The following is a 26,922-nucleotide window of genomic DNA, read 5'->3' on the forward strand; positions in this document are numbered from 1 at the left end:
CTTATAGAATATTCTTGCAACCACCTATGATTCAGGTGTTGTTACAATCATTTTTTATAAGAAGTATGTCCCAGGTGTGCTCATTTCCCTGCTCCAGGTCATGCAGTTTAAGTAAAAAGGAGACTAGGATTTTAATTTAGGTCTAGACTGACTCCAAGTCCCAGTCTCCTTCCACCCTGTTATAATATGTCACCTCTTTCACGTTTGGATGTTTGAATGGTGTGATACATTGTGGCTTCCCTGGGTTTCACTGGGACAGTTTTTCGCTATCATGTTTCACAGGCATGGCTTAGCCAATGGAACCCCCAAAACAGACATAACAAGAATGAGGTGATAAAGAGCCACTGGCGGTTTTTCCCGTTTGAGAAGGTCGCTGTTCTTCCAGTTAGTGTTGCCCAGGACCGTTACAGAGGCAGTTCCTCACTGCAAAGTTCGGTTCCCTTACCCACGCTGAGTGCATGCTAGCTGCTGCTGGGTCTGCCGTGTTTGTGCATGCCGTCAAGCCTGCTTTCTCTCCTTCTCTCCCATGATGTGCTGCAGGAAACCATTTCTGTACAGCTAAGGACCTCACCGAGGAGATTAGATCATTAACGTCAGAGAGAGAAGGGCTGGAGGGACTCCTCAGCAAGCTGTTGGTGCTGAGTTCCAGGGATGGCAAAAAGCTGGGAAGTGTCAAAGAAGATTACAACAGACTGAGAAGAGAACTGGAATGCCAGGAAACGGCCTACAGTAAGGAGTGCACAACTGTTGTCTGGTGGGATATTTATGACATTCACTGTGCTGTGTGGCCAGGCCACGTTCTGTGCTGCATGTGAGTGTCACTGTGGACAGCGCCATGGAGCACGTGGCCCTTCTCCTGGGAGACCTTTTTGGCAGGCGCCTTGGCAAACGGGGTGGAATGACTTGTCAGGTTTTGTTTTGATATTCACATGTGACGTCTTTTCTTTTTCTATTTCTCCCCCCTCCCCCCGGCATTTGCAAAGGGCCTTGTGATTATTTAGAGCAATCTCTCCCTTGGCACAGGTTGGGAGCATTTTCTTTGCTTGATAATTATCTTCCTTTTGTCCCCTGGCTCGGTCCTCCAGCTTTGCACAGTCACAGCCTAAATCAGGCTGACTCTGAGACAATTGGGAAAAGACCATGAAGTGTTTCTTCCATGTTTGTGCTTTTCTGAGAGCTTCTCTCCGCAGGGAGAGTGATGTAGATGTTGCCAGCGCTGCCTTAGCTGAAGCGTCGGCTCGTTCGTGGAGTTAAAGTATTCTTAAGTCCTTTTCTGTTCCAATTGTGAAGAGTAACTGAGGTCGCCTTGAGATTTGCACCCTAAGGGATAGTCTCAGAAGATGCTGGTTCAGTTCAAATTGAGATAGCAAAAACATATTTCTTAAAAAAAAAGGAAGGGATTTCTGATGATTCAGTTTCTAATTTGCAGAATGAAATCATTAAAAGCAAATTTAGATTTAAAATATATTATATGCTGGAACCTGTTTCTTCACCAGTCAAGTGAGAAGAATGACATCTATCTCCTAGGCAGATTAAGTGGTACAGATTAATTTACAAAGATCCTGGAGTGTGTGTGTGTGTGTGTGTGTGTGTGTGTGTGTGTGTGTGTTTGTGCGCATGTGCGTGTACAACCTTCTGTTCCTTCCTAGGAACTAGAAGTTGCTCAAGGGCAGAGGTCATATGTAGCATATGATGGTCCCCAAAGAAATGTTGTTTACTAAAAAAAAATTGACAGACATGTATGTGAATAAATGGCTATATTTAAAAAGTCTGCTTGTTTAAAAAGAAATAAGAAAAGAAATGGGGCTATTAGAAGCCAGATTTGAAATAGGGCTGTTTGAAAATATTCTGCAAATTGAAGTAAATGAAGATTAGGATTTAAAAACCAAATGCAGAAATATAAAATCAGCTAGCAGAAATTAAGTGCATCATTTGGGGAGGAACGTATTTTGTTAAAGGCTTACGAAATTGCGTAGAGAGTTGTTTGCATCACAGATAGCATGTTCAGCGGTTATTGTGTGTTCTCTGCAGTGAACACTCTTAAGTTGGCTCAGTAACTCAGTGTTTATCTTTTCTTTTTGCTTTTAAAGGTCAAGCCTTGTTTCTCCAAACTGGAGACTGTACAGTTGAACCTAAATAACTGCAGTACTGAGGAATGACAGCATGCTCACCCTAGATGTTAGTACTGAGGAATGACAGCATGCTCACCCTAGATATTAGAGCCTGGCTCATTGCATTATGATAGGAATGAGCATTGTATACTCTAAATAGATCCTTGCTATTGATTTTTAAATATATAAGCAGTGAAAACTATGGCATTTCTCTTGCTATCACCACATAATTTGGGGCACAAAACGGGGAATATATTATATCTAAGAATAAAGAAGATCTGAACAAATTGAGCAAATTTAGTCCAGCTATATTTTCATTTGAATAGTTGAGCTCTCGAAAGCCATTAATATCTCTTTTAAAAAAAGGCCTGTGCAGTATTTTTTTGAATCTCATCATTGTCACTTCACTAAGTATTTTCAAAATGATGAATAAAACATAAACAAATGGAATGAGGGATTGTTACCATGGATGGTTCTAAATTGCAGATGGCTCATTACTGTTGCGAAGGCTCGCTTTATGTTTTAGGCTTGGATTTTGCTGGATCAGCTACCCTTTTCCCTATATGTTGATTTCCACGTGCTTTAGGCTGAAGCTAATTTTTAGCCCATCTGAGGTGACTTGTCTTTGAGTGCACTAAATTAATAATCTGCAGGTGGTGAGAGTGTGGGAAACAAACAATGAATTCCTGAAAAATTGAAGCTTTTATCTATTGAAATGTAAAAAATCTAGGCCAAAGTCCATAGTGAGCTAATTGTGGGTTTGGGAGTTGAAACTTGACAGGGAGCTCTGTGTTCAAGTCTCAACGTAGAGCGACTACACAGGATGTTATGCATGTGCACGTAGGTCTTTCTATCTTAAAGAAAACATTTGCAATGAAACTGTTTAAGAAATGAGCAGTATATGTAGTCTTCTCTAAAAAGATTTTGATTTCCAACAATGGTTGTAGAATGCAGCGTTCAGGGGACAAAGATAACTAAGGGATGGACAAACAACCCTGACAGTCAGGGACCTGGACTTTTCTGTTTTGTTCTTCTGTGCACCTCAGCATGGGACATTCATTCCAAGACAGCTGGCCCAGCCATGTGGATGTCCAACTCCAGGCAGAAGGAACTAAGAAGGAAGAGAGCTCACCTATGTATTGCTTTTAAGGACCTTTTTTGGAATCTTTGGCCACCTCTGCTATTGCCATATCCCTGTAGACCTAACCTTGTTATATGGTGACAGCTAATTACAAGGGGGACTGGGAACTGTCCTTACCCTGGGCACCATGTGCCCTGCTGAAGTCCTAGGTTCTGTTACTGTAGAAAAAGGGGACATTTGCAGTCTTAGGGAAGACTGAGCAGTGTCTCTCATACAGAGAACTCTTACTGATGTGACGTGTATCTCTAATGACTCATCTGAGATGAACTTGCATCACTGATCACTTAAGATTTCCTTGTGTCTTGTGTCTCTGGCTAGTCTGAGTCCACTGAAGTCAGAGCTCTGTCCTTAGGTTTCCTTGTATTGCTTCTGTGTCCTCCCTGGTGTCTTTTAAACTCACAAATGCAGTATACCGTACATATTTGTTTGCTGGGGCCAGATGTTGAAAGGAAACATTCGTCCTGTCTTCCTTCAGTTTAGATTACAGATCTAGACCTTGACTCTTCCGCTGCTCTATCCATTTTCCAGTTTAATGAGAGCAGTGATAAGTTTGATTATCTTTCGTGGAAGATGCTGAAGTTGTCTGAGTCGGGTGTTCAGATTGGGGTGTCAGGAAACAAAATGATCTGGTGATGGAAAAGGAGCTAAAATATGCCAGAGTCCTCAAGGGCAAAGAGAGACAGACATCAGCACTGAATCCATTGGCTCTTGTCACCTGACACAGGCTCTGAGAAGGAGAGAAGAAAGTGTGCTTTAATGCCCATCCGCTGTTCCTAAGACTTCAGTGGAACACATTTGAATTCTGAGCAATTTTAAGTGCCATGAAATAGAATGAAAAGCTAAACCCATCTTCCAACCCCTGAATATTTATGGAAATTAACTATAAACCATTAATTATTGTGGATTTCGATGTATTTTTTAAAGGAGGGTGGGGTAAAAAAAATCAGTAACTTTTTTTGTAGTTTGCTACATCTGCTTTTCAAGAAAAAAGACAATCCTCGGATTTACATAACTGTTTTCCATCCCTTGTGTATACAGCTGGTAATCTGTATTGTACTTTATTAATATTGTTGATTTTGCACTGTAACTCAGATATAAAGGAAGCCGATGTCAAGGGGAGAGATTTAATCACAGAATAATCAGGGCTAGAATTTTAAACAGGACATCATTAGCATGTTAATGAATTTGCCCACCTTACGCCAGCTGCCTGAGTGGGGAAGATCCTGCAGAGACAGCTCTAAAATCTGCCTGGGTCCGAGGACTGGTGAGGTGTCAGAAATCCACGTCGGGAATACACTACGTAGAGAGATTCTCAGTGAGAACAGCGGGTGGCAGGGTTTTGTTTTCCTGGGAATCATGGCTGGCTATGCTCAGATTAAATGCATTTGCCTTTCTGGGAGCAAGGAGTGGAAGGAAGAGAAGGGGCAATCTAAGCGTGATGAAGTTGGAGTGGAGGCAACTGTCCAGGTGTGGTCTGGCTTAGGAGTTTCTGCTTTATAGAAAAGCCACAAGTCCACATTGACAAGAGCCTGCTCTTATATTTGGAACTATCTCATAAGTTTTGAGCTTGAAATAGCTAATAAAAGGAAGTATGACTGTCTTAGCCTGTTTGTGTTGCTGTACAGGAATACCTGGGGCTGGGCAATTTATAAATAAAAGAGGATTATTTGGCTCATGGCTCTACGGGCTGTGCAGGAGGCATGGCAGCAGCATCTGCTTCTGGGGAGGGCTCCGGCTGCTTCCACTCACGGTGGAAGGGGAAGGGGAGCTGGCATGTGCAGAGACCCCATGGCGAGAGAGGAAGAGAGAGAGAGAGAGGAGGCGCCAGGCTCTTTTTAACAACTAGCTCTCTCGGGAACTAATGGAGCAAGAACTCACTAAGAACTCACTCCTTACCAGGAGGAGAGCACTAAGCCATTCATGAGGGATCCGCCCCCATGACCCAAATACCTCCTATTAGGCCCCACCTCCAACATTGGGGGTCAAATTCCAACGTGAGCTTTGGAGGGGCCAAATAAATCAAACTATAGCAGTCACCTACTGTAGTGAGATACTAACTTCTTTAACTCTGTCTGAAGTTTATGGACACAGCTTCTTTCAGAAGTTTACCTATTAAGAAAAGGCTTTCAGTTTAGAAATCCTGTGAGTTACAAGTTCTGCATGTAGGAGCAATAATTGTCTTTCATATTCATCAGGTATGTGTAGAAGAAGCACTCAAGAAAAATTATAACAAAAGAATAAAATCTATGTGTCTTTTTATTTCTGGCGGAGGAAGAGAGGAAGGAAATACAGAACAGGAAAAATACATATAACAAAGATATAAACATAATAAAATTAACAAATAAGCTTGAAATTTAATAACAGAGAGAGAAAAAATGCTAATGACAAGCGTTAGTTATTTTGGTTTGGAATATGATGTGATAATGAGCTTCCTAGAAGCCAGAGCAAAAAAAGGCAGTTGAAGTATCATCCTCCTTCCTCAATAGTGACTTTGAAAGCACACAGTTTTTAGGGAATACAGAGTGGTGCTAAATTCTTAAAGAAAATTTTCTTGAGAGCATAATGGAAAATATTCATGAATAGATTTATAGTACAGGCAAAAGCACTTTTCATATGGCTGTTACCTGCTAGAAAAAAATGTTAGGGGATCCTTTCAAAGCAGGAGATAGACTGTAGATAGACTGTGAAACTGTATACAAATTTTAGATATGTGGGTGTATGCAGTTTTTTTTCCCACAAAAAGATCCAGTTTTTCAGCAGAATTATTAAGGGGTCATTCTAAGATTCTCCAAACTTTAGGAAACATTATATTAAAGTGTGACACCATGGAAGGGAATTAGTAAGAGCTTGGGCTCGTGAAGTTTAAATATGGCATCCTCCAATGATCTGACATGATTCCAAGATGAGATATAGTATCTACAAAGTGGCTGGAGGACATATCCTGTAGACTCACCAAATGTCATTTCTTTCCTCTAAACTTTGGCTAAGAGGAAAAGTAGACAACTTAGCTCTCTGGACCAGACCAGTGACAGCAGTCTACAACCGAGGGCGGAGCTGTCTGCTTTGGAACCAGATGAGTGTCGCGGGGCTCTGTATCTTGAGAAACTTAGATGGTTATATGGGAAACAGATCTGTAGCTGCATTTCTAAATTAGAAATCTGTTTATTTAGATTAAAAAATATATCGAACAGGATCTATTGGAGGAAAACTTTGTTTTTAAAAAACTTCAAAATCTTTTCCCTTAGGTTTTTCGATGGGCTGAGTTTTCATATCTCTAATCATTTATCTTTTATTCACCTTATTAATTAATTTGTTACTTTATCAAGATTCTGGTTAAATATAGGCTTGCAGGTTTAATTTCTCTCCATTTTTTTCTTTCCAATTATATCCTTGAATCACTATTAGTATGGTTATTTCTCTTTAGCTACTTGCTCGTGTGAATTTCTAAACCGACTTCCTTCCTCTTTTATTAAATAGCTGTGATAATTCTTTGGGGAGGCATCCCCATTTGGTGTAAAAAAAACCTGGATTAGGATGTAGGAGGCCTCAGTTTAATTTCAGTCCTGCCATTCCCTAATCACCTACAGAGCACCTGGTGCATAGAACATCACAACATGGGGTTCAATGAATGAATGACGTTCAGCGAGTCAATGAATTTTCTCAGTGAGTCTCAGTTGCTTCATATAATACAACATGGTAGAACCAAATCTTGAAGTTTCATTTTTATCCATCCATCCATCCTCTCCAAGCATTTATTGAGTTTTTACAGTAACACCATGCACGGTGTTAGACCCTTGCAGTTCAGAGATGACTTAAATAGTCCCTGAAGCTACTGAGGTTACCATTTACTCTAGTTTCATAGGTGAACTCCTATGTTTCTATTTATACTTTGTCCATTTCTTTTCTTGCCCTCACCTATTCTACTCTCCTTCTGTTTTATCCAGGTGATTGTTTTAGAAGTCCTTCCTTTCTTTCCCACTTGTCTCTCCATTTGCTTTCTATGATATTTTCCCTTCACAATAATTCATTCATATACCCCCTAGGTGGGAATGCAATGGTGATCTGAGTTTTACTTTATACCAAATTGCAACAGGCAGTTTTTTGGGCATGCTTACTTGCTTAGAGCAGGAACTCGACTCTATGTAACAGGATGGGTATGTGTGTCTCTTAAACATCTGCCAGATTTTCTGCTTTGTAGATCATTCTTAGTAAACATTATGACACCTTTTATGAGGTCATAGTTTTTCCAATGACTAATTTTGTAAGAAATGTCTTGTTTTCCTCTTTGGCATCACCATGAGTTATGGCTTCCTGTACATGCCCCTTCCATTTTAGCCTTGCACTTCCTCTTCTTTGAAGCTGCCATATGTTAACAACCCAAGAGTGATGATATCTATTTGAGAGATTATCATTTGTTGCTAATTTGATTTTTTTCAGGTTCTCTTAGCTTTTGTAAAGGAGAAAAAGTGTGCTCATGAATGTATTCCTGTTCTGACTGCTTTGGGGAGCCCGTTTTTGCTGCATTCTACTTTTGTATTGTTATTTTTTAGACTTGAGAATGGCCATTCTGACTAATCTGCTCCTCAGATTTTTATATAATTGGGGAGGGTCAGATCACTGTAGGGGTAGACGGCTCTGAGCAAATGCACTGCAATTTAATATTTATGGCCAAAGCAGAAACCATCAAGAGTTACTTAAGGATCTACTGACTTGGTATCATCAAAAATTTATGAGCCAGACATGCACATATTTTACATGCCCACTTGGTCATAAAATGTGATTTTATTTTTCTTTTGGCATTATACTTTCTAAAGTCTTTATAACTCATTAACAACCGATGACATACTTTGCTTTTAGATTTAATTACGACCAAACTTTATTTGCCAAAATCATGTTAAATTTTTGGCTCTTTTAGCCTATTTTGAATGTTTCTCTTTTCCTGTGTTTACTATGGCTACTTTACACTTCACATATCCCCTAATCTTATATTTTCCTTCCCCAGGAAAGAACCAAATGTAATTATATGGTGATAACGTGATCAGCTCAATGAAAGGAGATCTGTCTTGCTTAGACAAGTGGCTGAAATCCTGAGCTGCTTTTTAACTCCGTGTCGGGTCCAGCATTTGACTTTGGTCCACACAGACCAATGGTGTTGGGTGAGACTGATGCATTAAAATTTGGCCAATGTGCTTACCCTTCACTCAACCCTGTTATTTTTCAGAAACCTAGTGCCAGTCGTGGCTGGATACCAGCTCCATGTGTGCCCCAAGAAGATCACCAAACACTGACATTTCCCAGTGGTCTGGAATCCTGAGAATTTGTCAACCTTTGGAAGCAAAATGATTCTCTGCTATAGAGTTTCTCGTGTCCCTGTGGCTGGGAGGTGAAGAACTGGAATGAGGCTCATTTGCCTGGTTTCAGAGCCGTACTCTTCCTTGTACGGTGACATTTCCCTGCTTGCAACATAGTATTCCAATTTATCATTTATTGTCTGTACAACATTCAAAGAATCAATATACCATAATTTACTTAATTGTCCTCTTATTTTGAGGTATTTAATGATCGTTTCATGATTTTCTTTCTGAAGATAAAGTGCCAAGTTGGGATTAATGACCCAAAGAGCATAGTCATTTTTATGGCTTTGCACATGCTGCAAATTGACTTTCAAAAGGATTATATCAATTTAATTGATACTTACCAACCCATCCTTTGCAATACTGAGCATTATTCTTAGAAGTCTATTAGTATCATAGCAATAAGAAAGTGGTATTTGATTCATGCCTTATTTTTACATATCTTTGACTAATAGGTTGACTTTGCTCCTTTGTGTGCCTTTATAATTTTTTTCCTTTTGTATAGTTCATGTCCTTTGTCTACTTGTTTTATTTTTGGGGGGATAACATGATAGTTTCCTTATTTTTATATAAGATAGTTATAAATAATTTTTTTTCCTATGTGTGTATGTGTGAAATGGACCCCTTATCATGATTAATAACGCACCAAGAGTAAAATCTTTATAAACAATGATGCCACATTGAGATAACAGTGCAGAGTGAATTCTGAAACTTCTTACAGCATTAGGGTGCAAACGATTTAACGAATAACAGAGGCAGGGCTTCCAGAGTAAAGGCGCTCCATTTCCACTCGGGCATTAATATTCATTGGGCCTGGCCTTTAAAACAAATGTGATATTCAGGGAGCTGCTGCCGTGGGGACCTTAATAAACCAATTTCACTTTTTTTCAATAAATCTGTGGCAGGTATTATTTTACATTCCCTCCGCCTTTAACATTCAGAAGCTGAGAGGAGTGTGAGTGTCTTACCCATCACTTTATTTTCCTTCACAGTGCAGCTCACGTTTAGCACTTTGCTGTCTTTGGACTGTTTTTTCTTTATTATTTCCCATTTTATTAAATTGATCGATTAGCGGAAAAAAAACAGACACAAAAAAACTGCTGCCCGTGGGAGTTTGTTTTGTTCGAAAAGCACGCTTTTATTTCAAGGACTGATGCAGAGTGTCCGTGGATGGTGCCGGTGGCCCTGGAAGCTGTGGGTTGAGGGGATGGTAGACAAAGGTCGTCCCTGTCCTGGAAGGATGCCAGACAGGATGACCTTTGAAACTGTCACCACCAGTGTGAGAAACGGGTTTGCAACAGCTCCCTGCCCTTCTCTGCACAGACAGTCCGCAGCGTTTGGTATTAAGGCAAAGATCCCTTTCCATTGATGACGCGTGATCATAAATCGTAAGAAATCGCTGTGATGGGGGATTCAGGATGGCGCTTCCTTGCCCGTTTGCAGCTGCAGGGTCTCCGGGTCTCCCTTCCCTCCCTCCACATCTTCCCGCGGCTTTTGGCTACTCCCCGTTGGTATCCACATTCTTTCTTCCACCTTTGGCATGTCCCATACCCTCATCTGCCCACACACCTGCTCCCTATGTTCCTTCCCAGCTCCGCAGGACTGTCCCCTGTCCTCCCGGCTGCCGGGCTCGCCCAGAGCTCTTGATGAAGCACACAAGCCCCACCCCACATCTCCTCCCGTGGTCTGGGTGGGGACCCCGACTCTCCTGTTTATACCCCAGTGTCCTCCGTGCACCCATATTTATAGTCAGAGTCTTTTTGTCCGTCCCCCCACATGGCATTTGGCCTGATGCCAGGAAGATGATCATTATCTATCCCTCCATGTTCCGTGGTGATTCATTCCACTGTGCCATGTTTAGTGGAACATTTAACAGCATCTTTGAAGAAGCCCAAAGACTATAAATACATGCTCTCTTTGGTCTTGAAAGGGCTTTATACAATATAAAATTTAGAGCACATTTTTCTCCTCTGGAACCTTGACATTAATATTCATCATGAGCCCCAAAGTAGAAGCTATTATGTTTTAGCATAATGAAGTTTGCCATGTGTTTCAAAGTCACTTGCAATTGTGCTTCTCATAATGACAATTAGAAAGGTCATCTTGTCTTGCAAGGCTCCATTAGATGTATAAACCAGCTCGTGGCTGTCACTCTGAGATGTATCAGGGCGCTTGTGTGGAAATAAGAGGGGAGACACGATACTTTTTATCCCAAAGTGTAGCTGTTTACGTCTAATTACCAAACATGGAACGTGCCTGTTTGCCTAGGTGATATATGGGCATAGAAACTTTAAAAGCACATTCTCCTCTGTCTTTTCATTAATTATATGAGTCCCCTCACCCCCTTTTCCCATGAAGCATGACATGACGGGGTCCCTAAAACACTGGATAGAGAAATTTGACATTAAGACAGTGGTGTATTTCTGATCTGTATTTTTTCTGCCTCATTTGAAAAATTGTTTATCTGCATTAAAGTATGGACATAGTATTGTGTTTCATTCTCCACACGTGAACTTTTATGAAATGATGGGGAGGAGAGGAGGTGGCCACGTGTCAGAGCAAAGAGGGGTCCCTGCAGAGTGTGTAGAGGGGACACGTCTCTGTTAGAACTAACGCAGGTAATTCCCAGGAACCTAAAACATGCCGCTGGAGCGGGTCACGGAGCTGGGGTGGAGAAAAATGATTCTTAATCTGGCCTGGGAACAGCAAGTTGGGCTGCCATAGTAAAAATACTAACATATTTACGTGTGAAATATATAAAATTTGCTCTGAATTATGAAGGAGAGGCTGAACTTCTGTATTCAAGCCTTTAGAAGTTGCAAACATTTATCAATAGATAATGAAGATAAATAAGAAAGTCTTGGATTCATGAATGCGTGCACGTGGCCTCTGTCGTGGTCCAAATCCTTACTTGGGACAATGCTGGAGAAGATCCTGTGGCCCACGCAGCATTTGGTTGTTGACATTTCATACTATTCAAATGCCTTAATTTAAAAAAATTAATCTATGAATGTAACACATTCATGGAATGCAGACACTGTGCAGAGGGCTGCCTCTGCCTGGCCCTGTTTGTGTCTGAGCTGCGTCTGGTGGTTTACTCACCCTCTATCTGGAATGGTTTGTGTTTAGATTTGCCAGCAGAAAAAAGGTTAGTCCATATTCCTCAAGGTGCTTTCCAGGCAAATGAATTAATTGTTATTATTATTTTTTAATATTAAAATGATCCTTCTTTGCTGAGAGCGATAGAAAGAAAAGAATAAAAAATTTTAATAGCCCTGCTACCCATAAACAGAGGATAAAAAAACCACAACCACGACGCTAATGTAAAGAAGAAGGAAACTGACGGTAGCGTGAATATAATAAAGGACACCTTTCTTCTTTCTTCCACTCTTTTTTTTTTTTTTTGCCCTTTGGCCTAAAGCTGTTAACACTGGTGAGTGTCCCTGTTGTCATCTTGTATCATATCCAGCGTTCTGTTTGATGCTGACAGGGATGGATGTCTGAGGCTGTTTCAAGAGTTGCATGTAAATTTGTGTAAGACCCTTTCTTTGCTTGTAAATTTTTATGCATATAATGCTCTACTCTGGATGCATTCTACAGGACTCTAAGCTTGTGTTTAAAATTCCTCTGCAGCAATGGACTCCTGCCCCACCCGCCTGGTCTCTTATTTAGAAGCCTTAGCTGTCCCTCAATGTCTGCGACAAATGTTGAGCCCCTCCTTTGTGCCAGGTGCTGTGACAGGCATGGGGAGGAGAAGAGTGACGAGGGCTGATTCCTGGCCTCAGAGGCTTGCAGTCACTGGTGGGGAGGGCGGATGCGCGAGAGAATAGGGTACCATGTGATGAGGGGTGAACTAAAGAAATACACAACAGGGGAAGGGAAAGTGGAGACAAGGATGGCCAAGTGCATGTTGAAAGAGCCAGGGAGAGCTCAGAGCAGGCAGAGCATGAGCCGTGGCTTGAGGGTGGGCGAGGGGTGGAAACACTGCCGTCCCAGGCCAGAGGAGAGCACAGGCTCAGAGGTCAGGGGGACACGCCAGCGTGGGGCACGATGAGACCAGAATTGAATCCTAGCCCCGCCGTGTAGCAGCTGTGTAACTTTGAACATTTCCCAATCTCTCTGAAATACTACCACTGCTATCAACCTCCTAGGGCTGTGGACAGGTGAAATAATACATGTTACAAACTAGGCTTAGTGCCCTGGCACATAATAAGGACTCAATCAATATTAGTCCGTGTGATTATTGATCTGGCTGGACTGAAGGGTGCAAGAGTGAGAATGGTAGGAGGTGAGTCCGGAGGGGTGGGAAGAGCCAGATCGTGAGATGCCTTTTTGCCATGCTGGAGTTTTCGAGATTTTTCCAGCGGTGCTGGGTAGCATTAAAGAAACTTGATTTTTGTGTCCTCCACTGTCCCTGAACATTCTTATCATATAAAGTAGATGCTTAGACGCAATCTCACATAAATGTTTCTATCTTTAAAAAGCAACTTTCTATCTTTAGAAAATAATTAACACTGCACACCTATTATGGGTAAGATAAAAAACACGGACAATACCGAGTGCTGGCGAGAATGTGGAGGAAGTAGATTTCTCATACATTGCTGGAGGGAACGGAAGATGGTAGAGCCATCTATTTGGAAAACAGTGGCAGTCTCTTTTGAAGTTAAACGTTATACTTGCCATGTGACCTAGCAGCTCCACTTCTAGATATTTACTTATCCTATAGAAATAAAAAGTTACGTCCAGCAAAAACTATAATGAATATTTATAGCAGTGTTATTCGCAATTGCATGAACCTGGAAACAAGTCAAGTGTCCTTCATTGAGGAAATGGAATGGTAAACGGTAGTGCATTCCCATAATGGAACACAAGTCTGTAATAAGAAGGAACAAACTATTAATATACACAACCGCCTGGCAGCATCTCAAGTGTGCTATACTGAGGGAAAGAAACCAAGGGCTTTATACTGTAGGACCCTGTTCATGTGACACTCTGGAAAGACAGACCTCGAGGGAGTGGGGGAGGGAGAGACCCTGTTTGGCAAGTTACTTAACTTCTCTGATGTCCAGTTGCCACCTCTGAGGAACCTGCTCTAGATGTCGGCGGGTATTATTTGTGGAGCACGTACCATTTGCTGGGCTCTTGACACATGTTATGTCAACAGTCACAGCAATCTTTCGAGGTGCATTGTTCCCATTTTACAGCGGAGGACACTGAGGCTCAGAAGTTAGACAACACGTCCAGGGTCCCCAAGTCAATAACCCCGTGACAGGTAAAAAAAAAAAAAACAAAAAAACGTAGAGATATTGATTCTGTATGAATGCAACGTAAGTGGTTGCTCTGTTAAGAAATGTTTCTGGAGTTCTCCATGTACTAAAAAAAAAAAAGAAGAAGAAGAAGAACAAGAAGGGAGAAGAAGAGGAGGAAGAGGAGGAGGAAGAGGAAGAGGAGGAGGAGGAAGAAGGAGAAAACATTTCTCTGTTTTATATGAAGTTGCAAAAGCATACCGTATCAGAGTTGTTTTAAATATGATAAAAGTAGGGAAACTTCTGTTTGCAGGGAGCACGTTTGGTTTATTTTTATGTGGAATTGTTCTGCTGTCCCTTCCTTTGCGGAAATTCGAGGCCCGGGCTCTCTGCTCTCTTTTCAGCCACCAGTAGGAGCCGGGGCACAGACAGCTCGTTGTTTCAGTTTTAGATTTCCTTGGGCTCTCCCTGTCACCTAGGCATCTCAGACACCCTTACGGGGAAACCAGCACTGGCAGGGTGCGAAGGTCACATCAAGGGCACAGTGCTCCCACGGGCACATGCCTGGGGCGGGCCACACCCCCCTGATGTCCCCGGGGCCCTGCATTCCACAGGACAAACGCTTACTGTGCAGGTCTGCACCTCCCATACATTCAGTTCCACACCTGAGCGGTTATTGCCATCAAAGTCCTAGCGTATCTCTGGCATTTGGGGGACAAGAGCTTCTGAGTATGTTTGAGCTGCATTTCTCTAAAGACAGCGTCACGTGTGCGGGAATCCAGGGCACATGGCTGTTGGACGCACAGCAGTGTGCGAGGGGGTGACACGCTGCTTTTCCTCAACTCCGTGTCCCTGAGAACCCGCAAATGTGCAGATGACGGTCGCCACCTCCTGAGCGTCCCTCACAGAGCCGGGAAGACAAAGATGCCGCAAAACCTGGTATGAAACAGCATCTGCCCTGAGCGGCGGGCAGTTATTACAGTCACCTGCATAGCCTAATGCAGGCTGGGGGACGCACGTTCTCCACGTGGGTGGAAATGGGACCCCTGCATACCTCAAGTGGCACTGCACACCCGAAGGAAGAGCAGGTGTCCCCAAGCACAGACACGCCTTTTATTTATTTGCTTATTTATGTTTTCCTTTGAGACATGGTCTCGCTCTGTTTTCTGGGCTGGAGTGCAGTGGCGTGATCACAGCTCACTGCAAACCTCAAACTCCTGGGCTCAAGGGATCCTCACACCTCAGCCTCCCGAGTAGCTGGGACCACAGGCGGGCAGCACTACGTCCAGCCCGGATATGCCTATTTTATAGATGTTAAAGTATGTGGCAGGGACAGGGACAGGGACAGCGAGGGAGGTCCGGCATGATCTGTCGTCACTGAGCTGCACACATGTAAGGGTCGTGGGGAGGGAGGTGCAGAGGGGGACGAGGCCAGCTGGCCTCCCCGCAGGCTGGCTCTGCAGGAAGGTGGTGTGGTCGCCTGGAGGACACGTGCTTCTCCGGGCAGGGATTTGGGGAGAGCAGAGCTCCGCTCTCCTCTGGGCCTCCATGTTACAAAAAGTTTAGAATATAAAATTGGGATATTGGTTTTGGAATAGGGAGGATCAGAGTGCTAACCTGGGCGGCTTTGGAGGACAGGATGAAAGGTTTACGGGGGCGCATCACTCTGTCCCTCGTGGGAGAGGGTGCCCAGGAGGACACCTTGCCCACTGAGACGTAGGGCCTGCCCAGGGCCTTCTGCCGTGGCAGGAATGGCAGTGTCGGGGAGGGACGGCTGCTCTTCCTCTTTTGCAGTAATGAAACGGAGGCCTCAAAAGCGTTGGCAACTTGCTCAGGATCACGCAGCCAGTAAGTGGTGGAACGGGATTAACACCGGTCTGCTGGCCTCCAAAGGCTTGACTGGCAAGAACAAATGTCAGATGCTTTTACCTTTTCTCTGTCATAGACGAGCGAGATCTCATTTCACAATGTCTGCAGGTGACATTTGGAGTCGCTCATTGATTCAATGACTCTGAATCTTTATTTCTGAGCTTGTTTATCTTAGGCTTTAGATGTGGAAGGCTCCAGAGCTATTCATTGGTTTCCTTTTCCTTTGCATTGCTGAGCAAAGGCAATATAGGAGAGGTGCTCCCCAGGGTGGGGGGCGAGGGGCGTGAGTACAGCCAGGGTACAAAGGGTATAAAAACACGCCTGGCTTTTCTATGCATCTTCCTTGTACACGTTAGATGTAACCAGAAAAGGCTGTCGGGACCACTGTTCATTTCCCTAATACTTTGTAAAGTATTCAGATATCATCATTCAGGGGACATGCTTCTGGTCTTGCTTAAGGTAGGGTAAGAGAGGCTAGTTAACTCTCTAATTTCTCAGGCTCCAGAGTTTAAACCAGTCACATTTATTTTTCAGTTTAGGTTTCCTCTCTGTCTTATGTGGCATTAGCATCATGGGCTGCACTTAGCCCGTCAGCTTGGTGATATTAATGATTAAGATATCCGCCAATTCTACCTCCCCTGCGGGTTGGAGTCAGGAGGGAAGGCGGTGGAGAATGCATTGGCCAGACTGTAAATGATACTGAGTAGAAAGAAGTCAGAGACTTTTTCTTTTAATGTGAAAGGGAAATAGAATTGTAACTACGTTTAAGTTTCTCTACTTTGCAAATCCCATCTTAAGGGACAAGAGATTATGCCAGATAGTTTTGGATTTGGGCCCAATATTTGACCTCAAAGCAACTGTAAAAGATTAGACTGCAGTTTGGTAGAGAAGGCCCTCTGGATTTGATTTTTAAACAGAAACGAATGAATTGCACTCTTTTCTGCTTTTAAGAGTAATACTGCTTGGGGAAGCGTCAGAGCTATGCTAGACATCCTTGCTGATACTTGCCTTTAGCATTCTTTCTGGAGGTATTTAAACTTCTTTGATAAAATACCATTGTCCTTGGAAAGACTGAAGTGATAAGCTATTTGTCAGAAACCAAATAATCAAATACAGTCACACGCGGTTTCACGATGGGGAGACATTCTGAGAAGTGTGTCATTAGGCAGTTTTGTCATTGTGAGAACATCACAGAGTTACTTACACACACCTGGATGGCATAGCCTACCACGCACCTAGGCTGTATGGTCTAGCCTACTGCTCCTAGGCTACACGCCTGCATTGCATGTTCGTGCACTGAATCCTGCAGGCGATTGTAACACAGTGGTAAGTATTTGTGTATGTAAACATATCTAAACATAGAAAAGGTATAGTAAAAATATGGTATTATAATCTTATGAGACCACCATCATCTACGTGGTCCACTGTTGACTGAAGTGTCATTAAGTGGTGCACACCTGCCTGCTCTGGCATTTGCAGGGCTTCTGAACGGAGTGGGTGGGGCTGGAACAGGCACAAGCTTCTTGTTTAAGGGCTAAGTGGTGAGCGACTGACCACGCGGAGCAGTGGGCTGAAGATGGACCGCAGATGGGCTCTGGGTTTGACCTGGGGCCAAGATCTAGCAGCTGCCCTGTCCTGGCTTAGTGCTGGCTTGGCATCTCCTGTCCCTGTATCCCTGAATTTGTGGTTGAACTTAAAGTTTGGGGGAGCTTAGTGGCCCCAGTGAGACTACAGAGACTTCCCTAAACAACCTTCTTTTGCAGCTACATTGACAATACCCATCTGCTGTCCACTGCAGAGGACTGGGCTGAGTACAGCAACATCCCCGGCAAAGGGGCAGGCTACTCACCCACATGGTTAGGGTTAGGGTGGCCCAAGGAGCCTCTTGTGTGACAGTGACCTTGGGGCTGAAACTGACCCACAAACAAACAAATCAACAAAACGAAGCCGGCTTCTACATGGGCTTTATTGCTTGGTGGATCTGAGTTTTAATCCCGGTTAGCCTCTTACTGATTTAGTTGGTTGTGTGCAGGTCACTTAAATTCTTTCTCCCTGAGCTCGGATTCCTCATCTATAAGATGAGGATGAAATCCTGTTACAGTCATTGTGAGGGACAGCTGAGGTGATGTAAGTGAACATATAAAATATAATAGATCTTATGCTATAGAATGTGTAAAACTTTTCGCAAAATGCCCATTAAGTTGTGAAATATGTGCAAAACTAGCATATATGCCTACTAATATCCATTTGCATATAGTATTCTTATGTAACATATAGAGCTATATCTGTAAAACTTCTAAGAAAATTCCTGGCTACAGCTGTGAATGCTCATGTGCCTTCCCCGATCCGAGCCTCTCATCCTTTTAAATCGTAACAGGGGTGTCCTCTGGTCGTTATGAACTGAAATGTCCATCTTTGCATCCTGAGACTTCACAGTTATTTCTATAATTCCATGTGGTGTATAGTGTATCACCATGTACTTAGTGGTATTTGATGGAAGAAACTAGTAAAATAATTCTTGGACCTAAGGAAGTATCTAAGGAAAAATAAAGAATTTTAGGTCAGGAAAGAATTTTATGTAGCGGGTTTTTAAAAAGTTGGAGAAAATAGTAGTTTTCAATGTCAATGCAGTTTCCTCTGAAAATTCTTAACTTTGTGAATGACACTTCTGAAAACTTACACTTTTTTTAGCCATCTTCATTCACTTTATACTAGAGCGTAAAGAATCACAAAAGAATGTGTTATATTTAAATAATAACTTCCTACACAACATGTACTTATTTCAAAACATGTTGTACGCAATCTATACAATTTTTATTTGTCAAATACATGAAAAAGGAAAAAATGACTTTCTGTACATGAGCTTGGCACTTCACCCACAGTGATAAAATGTTCCCCATTTGATACAAGCAACGCAACTTAACTTCCACTAAAACAAACAAAAATCCTCCCTCCAAAACTTGAAATTCTACTTCTTTTTTTTGAACGCTCTTCATAAAGTAGTCACTTTTCTTGTATTCACGACGTAAAACCTAAGCCACAAATATTGGAGGGCAAGGTTTGGGGTCAGCAATGAAACAGAGATGTTACTCATGTCTTTAAACCAAAATTTTATTATGTGCTTTTATTTCCTAAGTCGGATTTGTCTTCCTTTCCGCAAAGTTATTTGATGGGTGATTTTACCTAAAGGGAGGTGCTGCTTTTCCTTCTGTTTCTTCAGCTGATCCACTTTCACCGTCTGCAAAAGGAAGCCCCCAATTTGGGTTTTGATTCAGAGTCTGAAAAACTGTGGATATGTCTGTCTTCATTGAATATATTCACGTACATATTCCAAAGGACATTCTCGCTCGGTCAGCCATTAATTTGATGTAACACCCAAATCAAGCAGCCCCTGTGCTGTTGAAATTCAAGCCCTCGCGTTGCCCTCAGAATGTGAGCATCGTGAAGTTGAGCTGTGACTGTCCCCGCGATTGTCGGCTATTGTACTCACAGCTTTGTTCCAGCCTCCGTGGGCATATGCCAAAGGCTTCGGCGAACATAAACTCCTACAAATGTTTGTCAAGCTGTGTGAGCCTAAACAGCTCATTAGCTGCTAGAATGATCAGATGGGAGATGTGTCGCCCAATTTGGATGGTGACTTTTATGAGCTCTTACTTGGATCACGTATTTATGTGTCACAGAGCGTTGAAACTTAACGAATCCTGTGGCATGTGGGATGGTGACATACAGGGCAGAAACTCCGCACAATGGGAGGAAGAAGGCGGCAGGTCTGGGTGCATGAGGACAGTTAAGCATCCTCTGGCCCCTTCTCTGTTCTGCTCCGTGTCTTGGGGCTACACATTAAAATGCAGTGGGGAATGCAAATTCTGTTTTGAAATCAGAGATGTTGAAGCAACTTTGTGGAAATCTGTCCTACTTATTTTAAAGGTGGGTTTACTCATATGTTCTTGTAGCTGCTGCAGTCCGGTTCATTCCCGTGCAAGGATTTTCTCTTATATCCCTGCTCCGGGGTAATTCTCATGTGCTCGGGAGCACGACCATCCTGAGAGGAGCCTGCAAGTCCTTATGCAGCTGCGACCCAGGGAGCTTGCTAACCCTGTGTCAGCAGGTTGTGGCCACAGTTCCCACTTCAGTCAGGGTACTTCCCCTCATCTTTTCTTGGAGCATCATTTCATGACCTTGTTTCATCCTGGGAAACCTGAGGCTAGAATGGGCCCAAGAACGGCGGCAGGGGAGTTCCCACAAGGGAGTGCCCCAAACCTTCCCGAAATGGGGCTCGTTGGGATTTCAAAGACACAAGCACCAAATGCGGGGGTGCTCTGTCCACAGCCTTTATTAGGTGAGCTTAGAGAGCTGCCGTAACCCTGGAGACGACAGTGAGCTATCTACCTCGGCGTGTCTGCAGCGAGGGGTCGGGGCATGGAGTTTATATAAGGGTGTAAGGAATTTGGCTCAGGGCCGGGCCAGTTTTTTTCAGTGTTTTCGGCAACAACTGAGACACCTTTATCAGTGCCTGGGAATGTTCAAGGCCCCAGTCTGGGTTCAAGCCTGCTGGGAAAAGCCTGCTGAAGCTGGCTGGGTCGCAGAGAGGTCAAGGCACTCTGTGGTTTTGGGTCAGGACAGAGAAACAAAGTGAGTGGGGTTGGGGTAGGGGAACGGGGAGACCCTACAGACTCCGATGTGGCACAAATCCAGCTCAGAAGTGAAAGTACTACTCTTACTGCGTTACAATTTTCCATCATTTGTTGACACTGATAGCCTGTCGAGCACGGAAAAGCTCTGATCGGCTTCACTGATTAAAACATTGTATATCTGATGATCTGGATTATTGTCATTGATGGAACTCAAGGGGTGTGGAGAGGCCACCCGCCTGGGAATTAAGACCCGTGGGTTTTGTCTCTGGTGTCCAAGTAGCATCGTTCCTGTCATTCACACCCCGTGGGCCTCGGTTTCCTCTCAGCAAAAGTAAAGGTTATTTATCCTAGATATTCTGCAAGCACTTTGCCAGTGTTTTGGGGGATGCTGTGAATTTGTAACTAACACAAGCAAACAATAACCTGGAATTGTGAGAGAGAGTCTTGAAGTTAGCTGAAGCCTGTTTTACTTTCTTCTGCAATCAGCACAGCCCCGATGCGCCGTGATTTCTCATTGTCCCAACCAGACGGCGACAGGGACGGTCGCTTAGCGCCTTCAGGAATGCTGCTTGGTTTCTGTAGCTGCGTTTTCCAAGCACTCTCTAAAAGGTGTCTAGAAGACACACCGAAGTTCCTTGCACTTGTCACTGCCCCATCTTGAAGTCAAATTCCCCCAAAGGCACTTGAGCTTAGAGAGAGAACGTCAGTTACCCTCCCAGCTGTAGGCCCGGGTTAAATCTCAGGCAGGAAAGGCATCCCAGTGGTCTGCCAGTGTGGTCTGCCATGCTAAAGACTGCCACATGGGCTGCCACGCTAAAGACAATCGTAGATGGAACCTGAAGGACATCAAAACCACCAGCCACTTGTGTGAAGGCAGTTGTTTCAACAAAAAAGTCAAATAAAACAGATTTTACTAATGCAATCAATATTTCAGTTGCCCCATAAAACATAGCCTCACGGAATTTCCAGTCCTGTCTTCCAAGATATTAAGTCGCTGCTTATTTGTGGCCGCAGCGCTCTTCCTTAGCCAGGGACGCCTCAGGGCCACCTGCTGGGCCCTGGGTCTGAGGTGGGGTCTGGACTCAGCATTTTTCCAACAGTTCCCCAGGTGATTCCAACGTTTAGTCAGTTTATAATTCATTCGGGGCTCCATGTGGATAAAACTTGGTAATTTCCTTTGGATCCTTTTGGAATAGAAAAACCTTATTAGCAGGGCAGGGCATGGTTTTGAACACATGTAGTGAGCCGTGCTTGCCTCTGGCTGTGGCGAGGGTGTCTGTCTTCAGTCCGATCCGTGCTGTATGCTGCCTTCCTCCTTCCCACCATCCTTTCTTCACCCTCCTACTTCTTGTTCCACTCACTCGCCATTTTATGAGACTTTTTTTGTTGTTGTTTAACTGAAGGTTGCAATTTGGATTCGATTCCTGTGATCTCCCTTTTTCTCTTTGCTCTCAAAAAAGATGCCGTAAAGCCCAGGTTTCCTGTGCACGTTCATTTGCTCTGGGGAATACCGTAGGAGCTGCTGCACTTTCAGGCTTCTGGCCTTTTCAGTATTTTACTAACTCCTGCCTGCTTCCTTGGTCGTGCCAGGTATCTGGGGAAGTGGAAATGTCAGAAAAAGTGTCTTGGAATGTAAGGTGTTGGTGAATTGCAGGGCGATCTTCGCGAATGGTATTGATTGGTCAGAAGTTTTCAGGAAAGGTCTCCAAAATCCAAAAGGGGGATTGCTATTTTAAAATACGATCTATAATTCTTGAGCGCTCACTCACCGTGGAGCGGCTCTGAGGAATAGTGTCTGCTCTCACTGTCTCCTTCATGGAAGCTGAGTCTCTGTACCTATTTGGAAACCAGCACGCTTCTGAGAATCCAGCTTAAAAGCAATCCCCTATCTTTTAACTTGTTTTACATTTTGGCAGATCTTCAGTGTTTATGCAGTTTAATGGTGCCATTTGAAACCAAGTTCAGACCACAGGGTGTACGAGAGGTTGCGGTAACCTGTAGTATTTTTCCGTTTTCGCTTCTTAGTGTGCCGTCATATTCCTTGCATTGCTAATAAAGTGAATATTCTGCTGTCCTCTTTTGGATTTCACAAGTCTGATGGAAATGTGCTACACTATGTCTGATTATGTTGCTTCTTTAAGAGTCTGACTGATATATATCTCCTCATAGTAGAGTCCTTTTTGCTCGCTCTTCTGTAGGCCTAGGAAGTTTTAATATAGTTATAACAGCAACTAGAACCAGGAGTGTGCTGGTAAGTGTTTAATAAGCCGCTCTCCAGGAAAAAAAAAAAGAAGTCCTGATTTGCAACGTCTGCCCCTTTCCATGGTGTAAATATTCCCATTATGGCTGATTTCAGGCTACTAATGGTGTAACAAATGGTTCATAAAGTTCTTGAAAACTTATCAATTGGCTGTCACCAGGAAGTGTAAGCTGGCTTCAGCACACCATAACTGACAGCAGTTATTTTATAGATTATAAAAAGCTTTATAATCATTTCATTTCTGATTTACAGAACAACCCTGTGGAGTAGGTGGTATTATACATGAGGAATCTGAGACTCAGAAGCCTAAATGGCTGGAAATAGCTCTGACAGCTATTATTAGGCAGAACAGGGATGGAATTCTGGCTTTGAGCTTTGCATTCTTGGTATTCTTGTCACTTATGGCAACTGTTTCCCATGGTGAGAATTCCTTTAGTGGTGTCACATTTGTACTCTAAAGAGGTGCACTCAAGAAATGACTACTTAGATTGTTTTCCATTGTTTTAGCAGATTGCTCATTTTTAGTTATTTGAGAATGTCCTTCAAGAATAATAGCCTGCTTATGAAAGAGTTCGGTAAACTTTTCCCCTCTTATCTTCAGGCATCATTTCTGTCTTTAAAGGATCTTGAATATTGCTTTGTAATATTCTATTACTTAAGGTGGTATTCAGGCAACCCTCAGTTAATGTTACAGAAGCAGAACAAGAAGGATTTCTTCATTCCTCTTCTTTAATAGAAGATTTAGTAAATGTCTCTGGTCATTTATCAGTTTAATAAAGGTAATGGCAAGTGACTCAGGAAACATTTGGATATATTTGTTGCATTTGGAAAAACATTTAGTTTGGCGATATTTTCAAATCATAGACATGATCATCTCAAAATGACTTGTACCATGGAACGATGACAATGATGATAGCAGCTGCTGTTTACCGGAGACTTCTTGTGTGCCAGGCACAGATGGGAGTACTTCATAAATATTATTTCATTCACTCCTCACCTTGAAGGCAGACACTAAGGTTTTCAGTTTGCTGAGGCTGAGGCTTGTATAGATAAACGCACCCATATATTCACAAAGCAAATAAGTGACAGACCTGGTATTTGAACCAGTTTTTCTTGACTGCAAAGGACTTATATGGTTTTCATACGATAAAGCTGTTCACCCCATTTTGTTAATCAAACAAACATACCTTCATTAGCGTATAGATAAGCTCCAAGTTGCAGCACATACAAAGTTTCTAACATGTCTCCTGAGGGCCTGCAGGCTTGTTGCCACAAAAATACCGTTCTAATAAGAATTCAGTTACGATTGACATAGTTTATAAAACATTCTTTTAACAAAAGTATAGTTTTGTGTCAAACTCGGGAAAATTTGTACCATTACTTTTAATAAGACAATATGGTTTCTTTCAGACCCGTTGGGTAGATTAAACCCATAAAACTATCATGGGACAGATTGCAACTTCTTTCCAATACCGGAATCTTTAGACTAGTTCATTTGTTTCTTCGCCCTGGACTTTTTGAGGAAGTAGGGTAATGAGTCCCTTGTGTCTAATCTCTGTAAGAGTTGAGATACTGCAGCCAAGGTCTAGTCTACTCCCAGTCCCTCGAGGCATAATGAAGAGGAAAAGGACTAGGGTAGATCAGAAGTCTGGAGTGGAAACAGAGCATCAAAGAGGGTATTCAATTCTTCCTTTTCTTGGAGGGAAATCACGGTGTCCCCTGAAAAGAAAAATGACCTTTGCTCTTTCGCTCGAGAGTTCTGTTTTAATGCCTTTCCACACAGAAGGGCTGTAATAGCTTACACCATAGATATTTTTTTATGAAGATCTTTTCCATACGTCCTTTTGCAGAGTATAGCCAGCTAGCAGTATAGGACCATTTGTGCTTAAACATAGTTTCCATCGTACAAAATTAACAGTATAAAACACACGCAACTCATCCTACTTATAAAATGGTGCTTGTAATTTTTCACTCATCTCATTTCTGAGGGGAAATTTTCAGATGAAGGCAGAAAGGAATTTGAAAAGTTTTCATCTTTTTTCCTGCTTCATGCTCTCGTGTATCTAGTCTAGATTTCAAGAAAGTCTTGTTATGTCATATCTCATGTATGGCTTGTCAGAGTTGTCTCTGATTTCTGCATATTCGTAGTGTCAGTAGAAAAGCCAAGGGGGTGGGGCCCAAGTTTTTGGGATTGAATGATTTACATGAGTGTTTAAAAAGAAAGAGTGGGTGTTAAGAGGGCAATCTTGCACGAAAAATCTTGTATGTTGTGCTCACCAATTTTCTTTTTGCTTTGATATGTGAAATCCTATGTTCAGTCTCCCACTCTGCATTTGCAGATGATTCCAGAAAGATAAAGAGCATTCTAATTTTTTAATGTGGGTCAATCAGATTGTATTCTTAGTATGATTAAATTTCATTTGAAAGTTTTTCAGTTACGTAGTTATGGATCGCACCCTACCTCACAGCCATGGTAGACCCGGACCAATATTGGGCCCGGGTCATCGAATGAAACTATGAAAGACTTTAGGGGTCACCTCATGAGCCCCTTGTTTTAGAGGAGAAAATCTGAGGCCCAGAGAAGTCACTCCACTTGCCAGGGTCCTACAGCAAATGAATGGGTGAGCTGGAAGCAGAACCTGGTCTTCCCAGCTCTGCTCTGGACCTTTCCAGACAAACACGCCGACCGGGTGAGTCTGGTGATTGCTCTATGCTGATGTTTCGTATTTGAAGTCCCCATGTCTTTATTTGCTTTGGAAGAGAGTTTTCTAGTTTCCTTCATTAATGGCTGCTGTTCATGTTCAGAGACCACAAAATACTTTGGCCAGTTATTGTGTTTATACCAGTTTGTGTATATATCAGCTTTAGGTGCAGTCACAAAACCCAAAGGGCATTAAGAAATACCAGAGGGTCACCCAAAATGGGAGCTTAAGGCTTTGGTGTATTATGAGTCTTAATTCAAGAGAAAATAATCTTTAGCCCAATAGACATTAAGTCGAGTAACTAATCTGCAGATTGGTGTTCCATTTCCGTGGCAACATTGGCCACACCCATTTAACAATAACACCCCATTCTCCCTCCCCCAGCCCTGGCAACCTCTGTTCTACTTTCTCTCTCTGTGAGTGTTTGACTGCTGTGCGTAGCTCATGTAAGTGGACTTATATAGTATTCATCCTTTGGGGATATGGTATCTTCTTTAAAAATAAAACAAATAGAATCTTTCCATGAGAGAAGTCAGTTTTGTAGCCAGCACGCCTCTTTCTTCCACACTCACACAAGGCCCTCTTGGAACCTCGGCCTTTGGAGTTGGATATTATCCGGAAGACGAGGAGGGCTAGGATTCTGGCGCTCTGGAAACAGATTTACAAGCATGGGATGTATGGGTGTTTGGGTGTATGTGTGTGTGATCATTTAAGTCTTCCTGAACGTGGCAGAGGCCAGTATTTTTAGGTAGACTGTCGCTCAGATCATCCTATTCTCTCACAGTCTTGGATTAAAGATCTCATCGTCATGGCAATATCCTAATAAAAAAATGAACAGGGATTACTCATTACTCCTGTGCCCGGACCGCTGAGCCTGGTATTTGAATGCGGCTCGGTACTGTGCCTGCAGCATCCTGCATTCCCCCCGACCCTGCAGGAAGCCCCTCGCAGCGACAGGAGTGCTTCCCGAAGGAGCCATCTGCAGGGAGGGCAAGGACCTGCGCCCCGTAGAGCCAAAAGAATTAAGTTCTGATCTCAGCTCTGCCGTCAATCAAATCAGCTGTGTCACTTTGCTCCTTTGGATTGGAGGTTTATCTGCTGAAAAATGATAAAATTGGGCCTAATTACCTCTGAAGTCTCTTCGAGCACAAATGTAGCAATTCTTTGACTTATTTTTTTAAAAATAACAACAATAAAGACCAACAGCTAACACTTATTGCAGGGCTCCAGGCACTTTCAAAGCCCTTTATGGTCCAGTGTTCAGAACTATCTTGGGATACAAGTACTGCAATGCAAAGTCCTGGACACAGAAAAGTTGGTGACTTGCCCAGGGACAGGCTGCGTGTGAGCCGGAGAGTTCCGACTCCAACCCAGCGCGTCTGACTCCAGAGCAAAATGCTCCACTACTAAACTACTGAAGTTCTGAAAGAGCATTGAAAAGAAATGATTTTGCAGTAAAAAGAAAAAAGAAAAAAAGCATGTCTTCTGCTTTCTAGCCGTCATGCTTTGTATGGATTCTTCTTCTACGCTTGATGAAAGGGTGTAATTAATTTGTAATTAGAGTAATAATAGAGTTTCTTCGACAGAGGTTAGGAAACGGCGTCA

General features: G+C 42.9%; 1 protein-coding gene across 1 annotated transcript in view; it reads left to right on the top strand.

Annotated features, from left to right (window-relative positions):
• The window catches only part of DISC1 (DISC1 scaffold protein), a 199,878-nt gene that overhangs the window by 89,678 nt on the left and 83,278 nt on the right, over positions 1-26,922 (top strand). Inside the window, exon 13 of the mRNA XM_045537033.1 lies at positions 541-729. Within this exon, the coding sequence (XP_045392989.1) occupies positions 541-729 (189 nt within the window). The remainder of the gene's footprint in view (positions 1-540; positions 730-26,922) is intronic.

Source organism: Lemur catta, chromosome 25 (genome assembly GCF_020740605.2).
Source record: "Lemur catta isolate mLemCat1 chromosome 25, mLemCat1.pri, whole genome shotgun sequence".
Taxonomy (NCBI): Eukaryota; Metazoa; Chordata; class Mammalia; order Primates; family Lemuridae; genus Lemur; species Lemur catta.